The sequence below is a fragment of the Phycodurus eques genome, chromosome 11, assembly GCF_024500275.1.
Source record: "Phycodurus eques isolate BA_2022a chromosome 11, UOR_Pequ_1.1, whole genome shotgun sequence".
Taxonomy (NCBI): Eukaryota; Metazoa; Chordata; class Actinopteri; order Syngnathiformes; family Syngnathidae; genus Phycodurus; species Phycodurus eques.
In genome coordinates, this window is record NC_084535.1 from 6451104 (window position 1) to 6471602 (window position 20499).

Consider the following 20499-nt stretch of genomic DNA (forward strand, 5'->3'; position numbering starts at 1 on the left):
GTGTGAGGGCTGCCTGGCTGTACTTTACATCTGGACTCGCAATAGGAGCATATGAGACCCCAGCGTGGATTCTATGCACTCAGCATGCAACTGCGAGAAGATGAAGACCACCGCCGACTGAGGAAAGCCTACTTTAAATATTACCAGTTCATCAACTGCGCTTCCCACGTCAACTTAAATCATCCCGAGGGCGCTATGTTGGATTTGCTCGTTGACTCGTGGAGTGCATTTCCTGTTACCTGCAGACATCCTAATCACGGCTGAGTGTATTTCCTGTATTTATGAGGGGGGTGACTATGTTAACCATCCATCCATCTATCCCTTAATTCTCTATACTGGGTCATGGGAATTTATCCTATACCAGATGACTTAAAGGTAGAGTTTGCACATTTTCAAACTGCCAGCGATATTTAAATGGAGCCACACTCGCTCCCCACTGGCGCCCCCTCACTCACACCTCTGTCCAAAGAAACGCCCCCAGCTCACTACTTGCGTACTAAACACAAAATGTTACTGGTCTTATGTTGTATTTTTTAGGAATGTACAATCATTTAAAAATATAAGAGCGGCGATCAACTTACCTGACAACCCGGTGAGAAAGATGACTGCACCGCTCATTCGTACGTCAGGGGCAGTGGTCATTTCCAAGCCCAGGAATATGCAGCATTTGTAACACAAATGCACAAACAGACACCATCCCCCCCACCACCCCACGCAAGTTCGCAGCGCTGGTGTCTTTGTTTGTGCATTTGTCTGGGGGCTTTTAAACAATCAACTTGCCCTATTATAATGACTTCCTGCTCTGTGATGTCGAGAGGTCGAGGCCAGAGCTGCCGGTTCCTCCCGTTGATGTTAATCCTGGGTCGACCTCGGTGTCTGTGTAATGGATACATGGAGCACAGCAGTATTATTCCACACATTCCATTTCTAATAGGCCCACCAAACATGACGCACGGAACTAGATTAGTTTTCCCAATTCAAGTGCCGGATGGATGATTTAATAATGGATGTGGGTACTGAGTAATGCACATACTCAGCCACCAGTACGGTAACCAAAACTTTAAAACCTTGTCTGTGTGTGTGATGTGTTCAAAGCTGCTACCTCAATAATGAACGTAGGTCAGTAAAATACCTCAAAGGTTGTACAATTCAGTTCAACCAAAACCATCATCAAGCGGGAAGTCATCTCAGTGAGCAAACATTAACACATTAAAACATTAACACCACAAGGTGTTTTTTTTCTGGATTTGTGTGTAATGCCACCCCAAAAGGAAACGTGATATTGAAGTATAAGTATTGAATGAAAGAATCTGGTCGCTCAGTTCAATATGAGCAATACAATAAAATTTAAAAAAGAATTACATTTCAAGTCTTTACTAATTCAAGCCACTTGTAGTTGTCATTTAATGTGGTTTGATCTACAGAAAATGGATGGATGGATAAGTGGATACTTTCATTAAACAGTGGTTACCTTGTCTTTATCCTATACCAGATGGCTTGAAGGTAGAGAGTGCACGTTTTCAAACTGCTAGCGATATTTAAATGTATCCACACTCACTCCACACTCACTCCCTACTGGCACCCACAGCAAACAATAAACAGTACAGTAACAGTAAGGTAAACAGTGGTTACCTTGTCTTTATCTGTTTATCTGTCTTTTTCATGACAAATACTCAAAATATCACTTAAACACGGCAAAGGTTTTATGATGGTGACAGTTTGATATCTAGCTCTACTTACCTACCTCCCTACTCACCTAGCTAGGTAGCTACCTACCTCTCCATCTGGTGATTAAAGGTGTGTTTAATGTAAAAAAGAAAAAAAAAAAACAGTCAAACATTTTAATGACTTTCGGCTGTTAACTCACAAGCCAGCAAAAACTGTGATAAACCCCGCGCAATATAATCTTGTTACAATCCTCCCTTCATGATGATGATGGTTTGACAACCGACTTGTTGTTTTAGATTACAAATTGAAACAACTGTTGGTGGACTCATTCCAAACAACCTCAACCTGAGATTAATCAACAGCGCTTTGAGATCAAACTTTTGTGTGTGTGTGTAATCTCCACACGGCTAATGATTTGGCACACTTACGAGATTCAAGGGTTGATTGCAACGTGCGCCAAGCCAGAATTTGCATTCTTTGTCCTCCTCTCGGGAAGAATATCCTCCCAGCTCCGTGCTAGAGATCACATGCTCGCTGCACAGGTCATCTACTTTATGTCCATCATTGCATGTTTACCCCTCTCACGATTCATATCCACTTCTCATCTTCCCGACGAGCCAATGGAATTTTTTTTTAATGTCACAAGCTAATTTGATATTTCGCTGTGGTCCTGTTCTAATATTAAAGAATGTCTTTTTAATGAAGCAGGACTGGGCCGTTATCTAATGCTCATCTTTTGGAATGCCTCCACAGGGATTAGTTCATGTGTCCAGAACCAGAGTGGGAGTCTGCCAAGAGTGACTTTATCTTAACGAACACATGAATCCAGTTCGTATTTGGATGTTATTCAAGCAAGAAGTGTTCGCTCGGCTTGAACCCGTATCATTTTTTCCCCCTACTGATCATTATATGATCATTGTGTTTGCATAGAAATCTAACCCTTACATATAGTTCAGGTCAAATTTTAACCATTTTGACATTTGGCAGGAATAAAATTACCCAAAATGTATTTCTTTTACCTTGAAATCTCATGACTTTTCCTAAAGTGACCCAAAACGCACAATGAAAATACATTCGCCCCTCTCTATATCGCGGGTCACTTTTTGTGCATCGCAGATTTTATTAAATCATACTTATATTGCAGATTTGTCGCAGGATTTTGCAGTGATTATTTTTCCACACAGACTGTGACTGCAGACCTCCGTGGCAAAAAAACACAAAACAAGAGGAAGAGTTTGTAAAAGACAAAAATAATTTCACACGTAATAAAAGATGTCAAAATTGACCCCTGTACACTAAAATATATTGTAATATTGAGCAAGGATTCATCATCCATTTATTAATTTCAGACAAGCTATTAATAGATTTTGAAAAGATCTGTAGTTCATAATTTGATATAGACAATTATCATGAGGATATTCTTGGCCCGGGTCAAATCTGACCCAGACCACACTATGTGTGCATAAACTGTATGTAAGGGTTAAACAAATATTTTCTTTCCGGAAAACCAGCAGAAATGAAACAGAGGTGAATGTTGTTCTAAGCATGCAAACGTCGGAGAAGCTCTCTCCAAACATGCCCTCATATCCATAACTGGCCACAGCGTCGGTGCCGCTGCCGAACGCCAAGTGTCAGCTCACATTAATGTCAGTCTGCAGCGTCTCTGCACGCCACCATGCTAACCTGCAGCGCGTCATGCTACAATCCATATTTACATAGAAGTGTACTTTAATGAAGTCACTCAGCAATTCCTTGCTAGCCTTGGGCTTTGAGTAACAAAGGCAGCTGATAGTGATGGTGAAGCCCCATTTATTGCTGGGGGATACGTTCCAGACCCACCTGTAATGAAAATCCATGATACAGAGCCACTATGTAAAAAGCTATTCAGACTTGCCTGTATAATGTTAAAAGCCATAAAGAAACAAAAACAAAACAAATACTCGCTTAAAATCCGTGCTATAGTGCTGGCGCAAATGATGAATGACGATATAGTGGGGGTTAACTTTACACCATTTTTTTAAAAATAAAGAATTTAGTCGGATTTTGTACGACATGTAATATGATGTACTAAAAAATATATATACTTTTCTGGGGACAGGTGTTAGTTGGAGAAGTTGAGCTGAATGAGAAAAATACAAAACTGGGTAAATATAGAATTTGTATTTGGAAAATATTGCTCAAATATACATATTGGGAGTGCTATTGAATACATGGGAACAGTTCTGCTCGTAATTCTAGAAAATAGTTTAGCCAAATACAGTGATTGTTCAAAATTCAAACTGCCCAGATATTGTACCATTTGGAAAAATATACCTTAATAATCTCACAAAAACATCACGTGAGACTTCAGCAATTTATGTCGGCGACTACTAATGTTAGCTGCTAGCTAGCTAGCAGCCACCTGGCAGGCTCCTGCGTTGCTCCCCCTCTAAGCTAGTGTTTTATTGATTCAACATCTAACATGACCTTAGTGGTCAACTATTGTTTACATTTGACAATTATATAAAAAAAAAATTATTCATCTGTTGCATTACTTGTAAAACATTTTTGTTAAGTTAATTAATTCTATAGTTAATTTGTTTTATTAAGTGTTGAGTCAGCATTTCTACTCGAGTCTGATGACACCTTGTTGTCTGTTGAGACCCTCCACACACTCCTATGTGGTCTCCCCACACCCTTGATATCGTGACAAGTCCTACATGCATTCCCAATCAGGGGTTGGTCCGCTATGTTTGTGCCACCCGCATTCGGACCGTCCCACAAATAGATTGAGCCGTATTCACCTAGTGCATTAATCAGGCTGTATCAATGCTTGGTCTTGCGTTGAGAGCTGAAGCCCTAAAATGACCATGCCTCTCTGGTGTTGCTTCTTTTGCAGAGACTGCGGAGGTTCTGGCAGACGCAAATCGGGTAAGGATCTGTTTTTAGAAATTCAACTATTGTATTCTTTAGAAATTCAACTATTGTATTCAATTTCGTCTGATTTCACTGCTTACGGGTCTTATAAATGTTATTTCATTATATATTTACTCTGCTATTTGTGGGGATAGAGACCAAGCCCTTCTGCAAATACTGAACAAACACGAGTAATTGACACCCCAACCCTCAAAATGCCAAAATGTTTGTAATTGCCTATAATAATAATAGTTTAAATTGTAAATACATGACAAACTGTGATCCCAAAACACTTTACAAAGTTCCCTTGGCATATTGCGGTTCAGCGTTTGCACTTTGTATTGTTTTTTTAATTATTTTTTTATGTATTTAATTTTTTTACTGTGTTGACCTTGCAATGTGGGAAAGCTCACAAACATGCAGGAGCTGCTGTTGGCCACAGCTCACACCCAGACTTTCACACACAGACTCGCTGACGTCACACACAACCAGGCTGGACCACGAATACCAATTGACGGCCATTCTAAAATTGTACGAACCATGCCAAGTTAGCTTGACACACACGGCACATTAGCAACGAGACACAACAGAAGACTTGTATTCACCAAACTGCTGCTTATTGCGAAGTGGGTTGTATTGAGCTCACTGCCACCATACGGCAGTCGTATCTCAAGGTTGCACTCGCAAAGAAAGCAAAAAATTGGCCGAGCAAACGGCTCGTATCTCAAGGCATTATTTGAACCGACTAACCCGCTATAAGAAAATGATGGGTGGGCGCTGGATGGACCACCTGTTTGTGCCTCTATAGTTTCTCTGCCAAGGCTGGCGGCTCGAGAGATGTGTGTGTGTGTGTGTGTGTGTGAGTGTGTGTGTGTATTGGTGTGTGTGAGGAGAGCGAAAGGGAGGAAGAACGTGTGAGTGACTCAGCTGACCATAGGGACACGAGCGTAGGAGGCAGCAATAAAAGTATGCAAAGGGCTTTGGCTAGCAGCTGTGCAAGTGTATTTGTGTCTGTTTGTTTGTCATTTGTGAATATGTATGCAGCAACACCTCCCCCACTACACAAACACACGCTACTAAATGACATTTATTTTTGCAATCATTCACATTTGCTCCGCTTGACCAGATTTGCCACCAAAAGAAAAAACTCATCTAACCTAAATTTATCATATGTTCCATGGCATTAAGCTTCATGCAACAAGGAATTTGAGCGACATTGCAAAATGGAAAGATTTTTACACTGTGTGTGTGTGTGTGTGTGTGTGTGTCAAGTAACCTACATTCAGTCTGAGCAAAGAGGCGGACCTGGAAAGTTCATCATATAGTCCTAATTAGCATTTAATGAGCTTTGCCGCTCCTAAGATGTACATGTGTTTATGCGTTTACTGATCTGTAAACCTCCGCTGGACATTAGCGGTTAGCGCAGATGAAACGCTTGACCTCGCTCCTCTACCAGACTGTGGTGAAATTTTGTGCTGGAGCTGCATCTTTTACGGTTTCCATAATTATACGGTGCCAGTATCCCGCTAGACTTTGCTGAGAATGTGAGCGGTGGGGAGGTTGCGGACAAGGGTTTGTGTGTTTACCTGGCAAACGCAAGACTTCTAAACATTTGCGGTTAACACACAATCGATCTCATGTTTGTTTTTTTCATTCATCAGTAGTCTTTATGGAGAGATTAGAGAGAATAAGTACTTTAAAATGGCACCTTGGTACTTGGCTCTTTTATCTCTATTGTTTCCTCTACAGAATTACAATGGAACTTATTAATTCTTAGGCCTTGTTTCATTTTACTACCCTTTTCATCTTGTTCATGGCCATTAAAAAAATATATGGTTCTTTGGGTTCTTTAACTGCATAAAGTTTTACACTAGCGTCAATTCTAGTCAGTTGTATAAAACATCCATTCATTTTTAAGCTTTCAACCCTTCAAATTCCACTTCAGGTGCACATTGTGCAGCTTGTAGAACAAACTCAAACAATCAAAAGTACAGTATCACCTTTTTGTTCTTAAGTCATTTCGTGACCACGGTCGTATCTCAAATACTGCAATGAATTGAAATGAATGGAAACGGATTAATCTGTTCCAACCCCAGCATAATTATTTTAAATGTGTATTTTGATCAGCAAAATAGCACTCTAGAGTATTGTACTTCATAAACACATACAGAAATAACATGATTAAATGGAATGAAAGAATTAACCAGTTTGCGCGTCATGATTTCAACCATTAATTTTGGTACTCCTCCTGATGTGCGCGCCTTGCCCACCAGGGCGCAGTATAATACATGCACACATGTATAAATGACTGCGATTGGCTGGCAACCAGTTCAGGGTGTACACCGCCTCCTGCCCGATGATAGCTGGGAAAGGCTCCAGCACAATTATGTAAACATGGTTAGCTAATTTAATATAGCCTACAACCTTTAGTTATAATGCACTGTAATGCTTCCGCAAGTAGTGAAGGATAGACACAGCCGCCGGTGCATTTTTAATCGCTTTAAGGAACAAACGGGAACAAAACAAATATAAAAATACAGCCAAACCCCAACTGCATTCTCATTCGCTGACGGACATATAATTCACAGCCCAGGCCCCCACCTATTAAAGTACATGCAATCAAAGTCACAGTCACTACAGTGTAGAACGTGAGTGCGGCGAAACCAAGTGGACAAAAATAATACCTGCACCTCACATGCATATTGTTATTTAATAATGCAAAATCATTTTTTCATCTGAGTACTTAATTAATCAATGGGAAAATCAGTATAATAATCGATTCTAAAAATATACAATGATTCCAATGGGGAAAATTGTATCCACCTTTGAGGTTACACTGCGCACAGGCAATTTTAATTTATTTTTTGCAAAATGAAAACTCATCTGATACCTGAGAATTAAAAAGTCATTTATAATCCATTTATAGTCACCTTTGAATAGATACAAAATGATCCAAAGGTTAGATTTGTACAAACATCCAATGTTATCCTGTCACTCTTGTGAACTATATCCAGGCTCAGCGGCTTCTGATATTTTTGGAGCATTTGACGCACTCTGTGTATTACGAAAGTGAGAAGTCAGAAGACAGCTCGAAATGAGTACGAGAAGAAAAAGAGGCGCAGCGCTCGGGGGTGTAGTGCATGTGAAAAGCAGATGGAGAGGAGGTTTACGTGGCAAGTGGAAACCATTTCAGTGTTGTGCCTGAATCTAAGGGAGTGTGTTTATGTGTGCAGTCTTGCTGTCTTTATTTGCGCTACAGGCCTCCGGGGGCCTATAGGGGCGTGTATGTTTGTGTGCGTATATGTGTGGTTGTGCCTCTGTCAGTGTTTACATGTGCGCGTGTGTGTTTGCGCTATGTTTCGGGCGTGGGCAAAAGGGTTAACCGATGCACGGGTGAAATGTTGGGTGGGTCAAGAGGTGTTTTGTGTTTGCAGATGGATAAGACTCGAAATTGGCGCAGGAAATCGTTTACGGCAAATCTCTTAGGACAACTCGGCACTGTTTCACCAGCCTCTTTCTCAATGAAAAGCCATTGAGTAGTGTGCCTTTAAACAGATCACCCCCCCTTTCACTTGCTCATACACAATGATGAGATTCACAGAACAAGAACGACCCATTGTAGAGGTCAAACCAGGTTCAACTTCAGTGCACGCAGCTTGAGTCATAAACGATGCCTCCCATTTAAATTTACTGTTCTCTGTTGCATAAAAATGATAGACAGTCATCATAGTGTAATGCAAACTACCAGGCTTTAGTTGTTGGAAATAAAACTAAATATTTAAAGAAGCTGTAAGTGTATAATATGTCATTTAGCTGAGTGAGCTGGCCTTTATACCCACTCCAAATCAATGAGGGCGCAGCATATCACGAGGAAGTTGTCTGAAAAATGACCACACTAATGTTCAATTAATTCAATAGTAATAGAACAGTGGCCTCTTGATAACAATGTTTAACTTGCCTATCCAGTGAATAAAGGTTTTATTTTCAAGCTTCAAGTTGTTTAATGCCCCCCAGGTGAAGTTTACATAAACATAAAACAAAGCCAATTACACGTTGTGTATTTAGGTACAGTATGCCTGTTTAGATTTATGCTAACAATGCAAAACCACTACAGAGAGGCTAACGAATAGGTGTCCGTGTTTCAACCCTTTAAGCAATGGATATTTGAACACAAACAGCTGAGCAACACGTTTAGACAGATAATATAATCAAATAATATACATTTTTTTAGCCTTTCTGCGAAGAACGGCTAATATACTGCGGCTTCCTGAGAAGCTGTATAGCCGTATGGTTCTATTGTACTGACCGCATGTTGCCAATGCAGGCACACCAGAAGGAGCAATACAATATCCATTGAATTGGCTTCATTCTTTACATTCTGACTAATTGTCATTACTGTATGTTTTAAGAAAGTACAATATTTAAAGATACGGTTATATGGGGGGTGTCAGAAAAATTCCAGGTCTGGTGTGACAAAAAATACAATTCCAATCCAAAGTACAAGTTTTCCCCTTGGAAGTAATCCATCTGGAGTACACCGCACTTTTCATGCACTCCTCCTCAGCTCTGTCATCACGGCCATCTTGACTCCATCCGCATCTTCAAAACGTGTCCCCTTGATGACGCCCTTGAGCTTGCGAAAGGGGAACAAAATTACATGGTCAGATGAGTAGTGATGTTGTTCCAACAAGGTGATATTCTTCTTCGCCAGGAACTGTCAGATGGTCAGGGCATTGTGAGCAGGTACGTTTTCATTGCCACCACTTTGGCCACTTCTCGCGCACTGAATGAAGCAAACGCTGAAGGATCTCTTCGTAGACGTGCTGGTTGATCGTTTGGCACACATTGAAGAGGAAAACTCGTAGCTTGTAGTTTGGGTTTGAAATATATACTGTAGTTTGTGACACCAGTCTTGGAAGTTTTCTGACATACCTCGTAATTTGCTTTTTAGTTTCATTTTTATTTGGACATGGACTAACCCGTTATTCCAAAAAGAAAAACATGTGAATAGGTGAATTTGTGAATAGTGAACCACAAATAAGGGGGATACCTGCAAAAGCAAAAAAAAAAAAAGCAGAAAATCACAGGTCAACTTCATCCTCCCCATTCCATGTAGGTGCTGTTTATACAGAACAACAATATTCGGAAAAAAGGCAGGAAAAAAATCTGTCTTTTACTAAAGGAGCTATTGACACACTGGTGTTAATGTATTGTTCCATTTCACCCCATTGCCACTAAAAACTATAAGTAGCTCCACAGAGACTACCATTAGAACAGTTTTATTGAGAAACAGCAGATGTTAACAAAACCTTTTTTGTTTAAAAAAAAAATGCTTCAGTCTCTGAGTTTTTTTTTTTTTCCTATCAAAGGCTTCACTGTTGAATTACAAATTAATTGAATACAACAGAGCTCTTTTTATAACATCGACTAACAAGCTCGTAAAGGTTGTCTTAGCCCAAGATTTGTTCTTGGAAATGTCAGTACTCTGTCTGACCTTTCCCCCCCCCCCCCGAGGGCCACATAGTGATGCAGTGACATGAGTACATCTGCACTACATTGAACAGCAGTCCGGTGACCTTTGTTCATCTCGCTGCTCATCTGCCGCCGATGAGCCAAACAAACGCACTGCCAAATTTGACTCCTCGCGAGCCCTCGCAAAAAAAGCAAAAGTTACTCCATTGATTAAGTACTGTGACTAATTATTGCAGTTTTTGAGCGATCACTGTCTTTTTATAGAGATGATGATGGGTGCGTTTTAGGGGGTTTGGATGGAGTGCAAGGGTGGCGAGCAGGAAGCACACGGCTAAATGTGAGTCGGACATAAACACAAGTTAACACGCAGTTAATAGAGCCGTCTGGTGCAAGCCAAGAAGTAAATACTTCTTTTCGAGGCCCATTAAATGAATACTCGCAGCACATGCATATTTAATGCGCAGCAACAAGGTTGACGTGTTTTGAAATAAGACCAATTTAGGAGCAATGTTGTTTTGCCTCATGTCACTTCCTCAGCTTTGAAATATTTACTTTAGTTTTTCAAGACGGACTGACGTTTCTGCATACTCTTCCAAGGTCTGTTATTTACTCTTTTGCATGTCATTTAACAACAGTTATGAAGAGAATATGTGTATTATTGTTGTCTTGCCAATTGCGTAGCTACCTAAGATATGAATTACTCCATGCATATTCAGGTTCTGATAAATGGATTATAAACTCAAAAAATACTTAGCTCTCCAAATACCACTATCATTACCAACATTAATTTTGAGTAGCGTAGTAGGTCTAAAAAATAGTTCAAGCCTTTGGAACATTATGCATGGTTTTAACATTTAGTTCAACGATTCTTCACGTACCACGAGAGGGACCTTGCATACCACAAGGGGTACCGTACCACACTTTGACAACCACTGCTATAAACATAAAAAGGAAAATGTTACGCAAATCAGCAGTGATACAATCCAACTCGTGCGCTGTTAAAATTTTCAGTGCACATACGCACCTGAGCACCACTTGTATGCACCTCTGGCGATACCCCATTTTGTGCATAAAATATATGCGCCAGTGCTATATATGTGAACCTACTGCATTTTAAATGAGTAATTACACAGGAAATTCAACACATGCATGAGTACATTCACAGTCTTACGAGGCGGAAAAAGCATTGCGGCACTCGCGTCTTCATTTAGCTGCTGTAATAAATCATCAGTGTATGTAAAACACTTATGTACTTCTAGAAAAATGGATGGTTTTGCCTGCATCGACTGAATTATAACCACCGTCATATTATACTTGGAAGCCCGAGAGACAATACCTCAAATAGGAGTAGTGTTTCTGTCTCCAGCAGTCTTACAGAATACATGACGTTTGTGATACCGCGGTAATCCCATGTCAGTTTCTCCAGTAGGATTTGAAAGACGGATGGTGAGGACTTGACCTTTCTCGTTTGTGCAAGAATACGTTGTCACACGGCACAAGAAGTTATGGTCAGTTACTGGCGTTGGCCCGACCGACTTATTGTTCTGTTATCTATTTATGTCCTAGAAGTGTTTTTCTTACAAATATTTACTGTAAATCTGAAATTTGATGACAGAGCCACCTTAATGGAAAAATTTATCGGTATGGTATGGGTGTCGGTAATACAAGCCCTGTATTTACCCAGTAACAAATCTTGCAATATTTCACACCATGCTATTCGTAGGTCATTATTGTTATGTGAACATTTATGTGAACAAACTTTAAAAGCGCATTCAAGTGGATGCATATTGGCGCCTGTGTTGTAAGTCTACCACCACATTAAAGTGTGGACAGCAGAAACATTTGTTTATAGGTGAACTGATTGCAGCAGTTAACTCTTGTTAGCTCTGCGTTATTTCTTTCAGCTACACCTATTTGCAAGATTTTTCATGATTAAGCCTCAGTTTCCGAGCTGCAGACCCCGATTGGCAGCAGCAATGGGTCATATTTCCGAGTATCCTGGCAAATAAAATCCATCTGTGTATGCCTCACAAGTGGGCATTCCGATACTCAGAGTGAAGCGAGCGCCGGCTAAGAAATGAATGTGATCAAGTTATGAAAACAAGCACAAACTAAGTCACCGCTGGTGTTGACATGGTTAACCCAGCGAGGTAGAGAAAGGAACATTTCCATTGGCTGTGTTGCACGCCGTAGGCCGAGGTCTAGTGTTTCATGGAGACAGAGGGCCATCCCTCTGAGTGCTGTTCCAGCCCCTTCATCTGTTTCTATTTAAGGCTTCTGGTACCGACTCTTATGATTGGCGTACACAACCCCCCTACTATTCCTCCAAGTTCCAGCCCCAACTGAGGAGAAGGAGGCTTTTTAGCAGATGGTTTATTTTCCAAGAGAAGCCATTTCTTTCTCCTTCTCTCCACTGTCCTGTCCTTAACACTTCTATGACTCGTGCGGCATCTGATTGGGGAGCTCAATCCAACTATGCTAATGTTTCTACCTGCTTCTCCTGACCCGGTTTCAGCATTGTTGGACACTGTGGATGAAGTGATTTCTGTTACACACAATGGATTTTCTGCTTTTTTTCCTGCCTGAGCATTCCCTTTTTGGGATGATGGTCTCTTTGTAGAATTTCAGTATCTCCACTGCCCCTCATGTTGGGCTGGAGGGGGATGCACCTCTATGGCTAGACTCTCAGGAAGATGCACTGAGCCCTGTGAATATTGCGATTGGCTGAGCACAAGTGACAAAGTGGCCTATGGCACAACGGGTGCCCAGCGGTCGTTCCCGGGGACCTATTGCTGGCAGCTGGCTGACAGCCTGTTTCTTCCCGTCAACTCCAGGTCTGGACGCCTCGGACCCCATGCTCCTGGAACAGTATGTGGTGGTGGCCAGTTACGAGAAGCAGGAACCTGCAGAAATCAGCCTCCAAGCGGGTGAGGTGGTCGACGTCATCGAGAAGAGTGAGAGCGGTGAGTGATCATAACACATGCACGACAAAAGCATGCTCAGCAAGAATCAAACACCTTTACAAAGCAATCTTTCCACTGCTTCCTCAAACATTCCACTCTTCGACAATCCCAACCCTCTCACCTCCTTTGTCCCACGTCAACCCTGTTTTAGCTCCATCTGGAGGCTCATTCTGGCCTGCAGTCAGCCCTGTTTTTGTCCCACTGTTGGTTCAGGCGAGAAGCCAGCATTCCACCTCTGGCAAGACGAATCTCTCCCAGACTTTTATTAATTATTCTGCCGCACTTTAATAGAAGGCCAGCAAGACATGCCTGATTTGCAAATGCCAGCTGCAAAGAGTCCTTAGTCAGCTGTTTAACACTTGGAAAATGTGAGTGGACAGGGCCAAGAGGTTTTAGATACCATCATAAATGTTGTCCAGGATGGTTGCAGAAACTGATCTTTTGTACATCAGTGAAAAGATGCAAAAATGCATGAAATGGTTTAAAGCAAATTAAATTCAACCAGACAATAAGACTTTAAATACAGGAGAATCACAAATGTAGATAAGTGGTGGTTATTTGTAATGAACACCAGGAGTACCAAACCATATGTTTTTGGTAAAAACTCTCAATTACAACTAAAGCGGCTTTAAAGCGTAAATGGCAAGATGAGCCAGGGAGGCTTAGGTCCACAAGGGTTTGACGCTGAGCTTTAATCCTGTGCTGAGACAGTTAAACAGTAATGGGACTCATGTGTTCTTCAGAGCCATGCCACGGAAAGAGAGATTGAGGAGGAAAACAGTGACCAGGAAGGGAACGGGACTTGGGTTTCATGATGGGTGTAAGTGCAACGCTGTGCCACACTGGCCTTAGTGAGGAAAACGTGGCATGGGATCGCTTTGAAGCGTCACGTGTTAGCGCCTCAGGTTCACGTATTTGTTTTCACTCGCTGCTCCAGTAGGATCTTAGCCCAATGGGGAGCCACAGCGAGATGTATACACCATCACCTTCAAGTCCTTTCATCCAGGGACTTGGAGGAAGTCAAATTACATAATGCCTTTCAGCTAACAGCTGCGTGCTGATGATCCATGGAGAATGTGATGGACTACTGACATACACTCGTTATGATTTCCCAAGCTTTTAGATTTATCCATCCATTTTGTAGTACTTATCCTCTTCAGATTCAGGCGGGAGCTGGAGGCTATCACAGCTGACTTTGGGCGAGAGGTCGGGAACTATATCGCTCCCACCGGAAGAAGAGTATGCTGGCGTACTGGCTGTCTGGGTGCCGCGTTTGGCTGCCACTTCTCCCTCTAGAAAAGTTTTTCTTTTTAGTTTAAAATGGCTTACTTTAACCAGGATCCATTGCCGTACCATGGCCAAAGGTAGAGCCAGGTTGGTTTACACCTGTGTTGGTGTCATGGATCCTTGCTGGCTGGGTCAGGTTGCCTCATTTCTAGCTAGCTAGCTGGCTGGCTAGCTAATGTAGCATTCATCATCTGCTATGCTGTGTTGGCTCCTACTCAACTTTCTCCCATTCATACTGCCGCGGTCGCCGTCTCCTCGAGTGGTGGCTCCTTTCCGGCTTCGGTTTTGCGTTACCATAAATATCCATGCAGCTTCTTAGGCTCGGTTGTCAGATGCCTTCTTCTTCTTCTTCATGGTCTTGGTGGAGGGCTATAGACTTCATGGTTGTCCCCACTGCGGCTACCGAGACTCCCACCGGGGACTATTTGCAGCTCCACGGCAGTGGACGGCGTCCCGTCTCTGTGGTTGACCGCGGGCGGCTCCTGCAATAAACGCACAACCACTTTTATTCCTTGGAATGGTTGCAAGTCCATTGCAGGGGCACATAAACAACCATTCACACCTTTCAGCAATTTAGAGTCTTCAATTAACCTTACATTTAATAGAATTTATGGAAACCTGAAGTACCTGGAGAAAACCCATGCAAGCATGCACACTCCACACAGAAATGTCGGAACCAAGAACCGGAACCTTTGACTCTGGGCCAAATGTGCTAACCGAATGCTCTACCACGCATTTCCATAATTGTTTCATTGATCAGATTTTTGGCCAGGCTCCCAGGTTAATACCGTTGGTCTACATTTTGTTTCCACCAAGTGAAATTAACCTCCTGCAATGGAAGTAGGCTATCACCACTGCATTGGGCTGGGTGACATCATTTCATATGGGTTTGCCAACACTCGCACAAGCACATGGCTGATAGAAATTTAGAGCTCATTTAATTTAGAATCAGTTCCCCCAAGCAGGATAAGTCACAAAAACTATCAAAAAAAAAGAAAAAAATGCGTGTGCAAATGTTTTAATGTGTTCTGACATATTGATCTCCTAATTACAGAGGTAGGCCAGGAAGGAATCTGCTGATCTGTGGACATCTGCAGTGTTTTTGGACACATTCAGGACAATTTTGGTCTTGACGTTTGTGTCAGGGGTTGAGTTCACCCATCTTTTTTTAATTCTGTTGCTGTGATTGTTGCTGACTGGGTGTTCATGTGTCACTCACCTTGGATTAAATAATATTTGTCATTGGATAGGCAGGGAATCTAGGTCAGAGCTGTAAGGGAGCCCAACTTTCCCCTCGTTTCCAGCCAAAACAGTATTTTCCGCTGAAACGGCTTGACGATACAGTTTTTGCCGTAGCCCTTGTTTCAGTGGTTACAGTGTTGATGATGGAGAAGAATCCCATGTTAGTTCAACAGTCTGTTACTAAAGACACAAATGGGAGGGATGTGTAATGTAATTGGTGGGATACCCATGTGACTACCCCACTCAAAACACAACTTTCCACCCCAGATGGGACTTGAACCCACAATCCCTGGCTTAGGAGGCCAGTGCCTTATCCATTAGGCCACTGGGGCTCTACCTAATCTTGTTTTGATAAATTGTCATGTAAAATCCGAACCCTGTAAATCTGCCCCTTAAAAAATGCATAGAAAGGAAGGCTTTATCGCACCAGTATAAGGGGCTGTGCCAGGAAACTTATAGCTTTAAACTGTCCAAACGTAAGCTTTAAATCCTTACTAAAAATGTGTTTTATAATAATTCTGTCCTCACTCCCTTTGCATGATTACACATACTTTATTTTATTTGTTTCCAAGGTGGGAGTTTGGTGGAGGTAGGGGGGGGGGGGGTTGCTTGTTGAGAGTAGCACAGGAGAAACTCACGGAGAAATGGAAAAAGTCATTTCCTGCCAAAGTTAATGGTTCAGAGAGGTTGGTTCATTATAATGGCTTAATGGATCCTCCAGGATGCCTCTCCTTTGTTTACACTATGTGAGAGATGTTCAACAAAACTAAGTTACCAACCTTGTTGGCAAGTTCAAAAGCTCTTCAATGAGTGTTTTATTTAAAATTTGAACAGAACAGAAAAAAAGCCTTGAAGTCCTGGAAATGTTGTACTTAACTACAGCCAGTTTCCCGATGCCGCAAGGGCACCCCGAGGCACACTGTGCCCGGTCCGCTGTAGTAAATCTCTCTCTATGGACCAGCCAGTGTTTAACTTGTCTCCATTCCAAGTCTATATCAGCCTTCATAAATTATAAATGAACTCCAGGAATACCCCAAGACCCCTTGGCACCACCCTTGTAACTGTATGCATGGTACCTGCCCCACCCACTTTAATTAATAGGGTGGACTAAGTAAAGACATATGAGGAACCTAAAGGTCGCTAAGGATAGAAGCACTTGTCTTAATGTTCTTCAGCATCCCACTAAAGGCTTTGGCAGATCGGAACTGCTGAAAACCTGCAAGGCAAAAAGGTTTCTTCACCTGCTTTTGATGTTCAACTGGCTGGCTAAATGCCGACTGAACCTGCAGGAAATTCTGGAAGATTAAGCCGCTCTGGCCCTCGGAATGACATGATAGATGTACTGGATGTCTGCTTTACTCTCACATGGTAAAAATATATCCGTACTGTAGTCTCCAGCGTCTGTCTGCGAGCTGAGGGCAAGATGAGCTTTAGTGCTTGGCTCAGAAAACGCATGTTTGGAAAGACTTTAGATTTATCCTCTGCAATCCCACACTTTGTACATAAAGATGGGTGACAAATGAAATGAAAAGGCATAATGTGTCTTTTTAAGGTGCAGGTGTCAAAACTGGTGACCTGCGGGCTAGATCCGGCCCACCACATAATCTTATGTGGCCCATGAAATCAAATCAAGAGAGCTAATGTTCTATTTTAATAACGAGATATTGCAAGCATTTTTGTTACAAATCACCCTTTGAAAAGAAATGAAGTCATTAAAAACATGTGTTCATAGTCTTCTGATTTTAAAACTAGTGGCGGATGTGGCCTGTGACAAAAATGAGTTTGACACCCCTTTTGTAAGGTGTTGGGCCACTCCATGCTATCGCTTTCGCAGCTTTAATGTGAACCGTGGCCTGGATTCCCCGGAACTCTACTGGAGAGATGATGTTGATTCTACTCCCTTATTTGGTATTGCGACAATGGTGGTGGAGTTCAGCAGCAGCATCCCTTTGAAAGCCACACAGAATATAATCAGAGAAGTTTAAGCCCCCCCCCCCGAAGCATCTGTATTCCTTTCATGTCTAACCTCATTCATACAGGCTGTCCCTTAAGTCTGTATGTAGCTTCACCAGCATTGGATGGTCAGTCAGGTTTACTGGCTCAAGCATGGGGGAAAGTTTTAGGTTACCTGTCCGTTACAACTACAGGAACTGGAAATGGGAGGAAATATAAAAGTACATTCTTCTGGGAAGACTTATTACAATATTTTTGAGTGTCTGTGCATGGGAATTCTGTTCATTCATCCAGAAGAGCATTCCTGAGGATCACAGGATAAAGAGGGCCGGACTTGCAATCCATTCTAAAAAACATAGTTCGGTCCCAAACGTGTCTGAAGGCTCTGAAGGTCTGTCAGGTTTCTCATGTTCTTCCCCACCAAACTCATCCAGGAAAATTAAATTATTCCAACAAGGACAGGAGCATTGACCTGTCCGCAATGACTCAGAGGTAACTAATGCAATCCATCTATACACTGACATAAAAAAGAACAGGTACACCCTGGGCAATTTGCCAGTCAATACCAAGACCTCCCCCCCAACCCTCATTTACTGCAGCGATGATGGATCGCCATGGATATTTGAATGGATATCTATAGCCCTCAGAGGATGTCTATACTGTCTACTTGTTTGTTTAGGCAGAACAGAGACACAGTTTGGATGACAATAAGAAACTGCAGGGCTCTTGGAGGCTTTCATATTGTGACGCACGATATAATCACACTTTTCATTTATCTGGCACAAATTGAAACCTGTCAGGAAGACAGTAGACTCAGGTCAAGCACATGCTTTGCAGATTTTTGTCAGTAATAATCAAGACACTGGCAAGTATCTGTGCATGCTTTCAATCTTGGTTTTTGCAGCTTCAGCATGTTTTTGTATTCAAAAGTGGCTAACGTTTGTCAGCAAATCAACATATTAGACACGACAGAGCAATCAACAGCTTGTTGTCTTTTTTCAAAGCTTAAGTTGCAGCAGCAGATGGAGGAGGCATTAGCCTCCCATCCTGGTGCGTTTCCTGCGCATTCTTTGAGATTTCCATCAGAAGTCTTTGGGGACCACTTGAAGGCATTAACCTCATTCTATGTTTTCAAAAGCTTGTGTAGTATCGCTTTTAAGCTCTATTTTCTCAAGAGGCTGTCAGAGTGCAACACAAAATGTCTTAATTATCACTGATTAGGAACTAAGACAGTAAGTCTGAAAGCAACCGCTCAGTTAAAACAACATTACCGGGGGTGGCCCATGTTGAAGGGTTGCTATGTCTCGACATCAGCGGGGCCTCAGCAGTGTACAAGCAGCGCTTCGTTTTCGGACCATGAGGTGATCCATTCACAGTTCTTGGAGAAAACGCAGCTCCTTAGGTCAACAGTTCTTGAAAGTCGCGTTGTGTCGTTTTCCCACAACCCCCCTTTTCAGTACACCGGAGGCGCCCAAGTAATTGAAACCCAGTGTTTTATGAAAACTGGAAGTGTGTGTGTGTGTGTGTGTGTAGAGCTGATACCTCCCCCTCTTGTGTGTTGATACTGGATCTACTGTTAATAAATACAGAAGCTGGAAATGAATGGGGTTCTCTGCTGCTCCAGTTGACAGTGGTGTCGGATATCTGCAGGACCGCTGCGCCTATGCATTCCTCGTCATTCCAGGTCCAGAAAAAAAAGAAAAAAGCCTCGGTTTGCTGCTGAATCAGTGCTTCGTGTGAGAAGTGTCGAGCTTTTTTGTTTTCTTTACTAGCTGGTGAAAGTTTTAATTTGTTTTGGGTGTAATATTGTCAAATTACACTGTTAGCGAACTTGATTAATTGTGTTTAGAAACGCAGTCTCCTTTTACATATCATCCAGTCTTTTATGGTGAAAAAACAATTTGTGTATATTTGGTTTCCTGTTGCGGCAATCTGGTATGGATTACAGTGAAAATGAAGCATGTGTGGAGTTTCCAGATGTCAAGAACAGTATGAAATACAAATAGAGTTTAGTCCACAGCACAGTGCTCATACCACGCTCTTTCTTTGTAGATATCCCTTTTATAACCGCTTTCAAATAGCTTCAATGCATTCAACTTAAATAACTAAAGTAATAAAGTGTTTTCTCTTTCAAAATTGTATTAGTTTTCACTTTTACCAGTATAGAATGCAAAAAAATAATAATGCAGCAACATCCTCCTCCTTCCAAGACATTCTGGTCCTATAAAGATGCAGATGGAGCACACACTACGAAAATGATACGTGTTTTGCTCAATTGATCGCAGCGTGGGTTTAGTTCCCACTCAGTGACGGTGTGAATGTGAGTGCGAGTAGCTGTCCGTGCCTATATGTGCCCAGTTCACGGTGTAGTCTGCCTTTCGCCCGAAGTCAGCTTGGATAGGATCCAGCACCTCGTGACCCTGAACAGGATAAGTGACATTGAGAATGACATACTAAACAGAAATGGATGCTGCCAGTCATCAATTGGCGCATTCTGTTTTTCCCCCCAACTTGTGGTCTAAACTCCTCACTTGTTGTTAGCAACACAGGGAGGGGCTGGTTTTGATAAAAAGCCATCGAAAAATATGGAGAGACCATCAGTGATTGACACTTTGTTTTCTACTAAGACAATTTTGGCATACTAACAGTAACTACATGTTACTAGTGAGGCAAAACTGTGCACAAGATGTACTTACAAATTACCGCTACTCTTGATGTTAAGATTTTATGATGGCGACAGTTTGCACCAGCAAACAATTTGTTCACTTTACATTATATGTGATCAGAAAAAAAGTTTGGAAGTCACCCAGTGTCATGGAATGAGATGTGTTTCACTTTGGCGATTCCAATCTACTTGAAACACATCAAGCAGTTTAACAAAAACAGAGCCAAATATTTAAGCAGGAAATGTACTAAGAAAGAGAGTATGTTTTGTAGAAAACTAGAACCAACTAGTGAGACTATACTTCTTACGTCCAACATAAATACTGACTACTGTATATGAGAATTGTGCTGCCAC

At 41.9% G+C, this 20499-nt stretch overlaps 1 protein-coding gene and 1 non-coding gene across 4 annotated transcripts in view; one reads left to right on the plus strand and one right to left on the minus strand.

The window, feature by feature from the left end:
• Window positions 1-20499, plus strand: part of sh3pxd2ab (SH3 and PX domains 2Ab) — a 55575-nt gene that overhangs the window by 17447 nt on the left and 17629 nt on the right. For all 3 annotated transcript variants that reach the window (XM_061689470.1, XM_061689471.1, XM_061689472.1), the window contains 2 exons: window positions 4547-4578; window positions 12870-12998. In XM_061689470.1, coding sequence (XP_061545454.1) covers window positions 4547-4578; window positions 12870-12998 — 161 coding nt within the window. The remainder of the gene's footprint in view (window positions 1-4546; window positions 4579-12869; window positions 12999-20499) is intronic.
• Window positions 15787-15859, minus strand: trnar-ccu (transfer RNA arginine (anticodon CCU)). Its single transcript has one exon. It is a non-coding gene; the product is annotated as a tRNA-Arg (tRNA).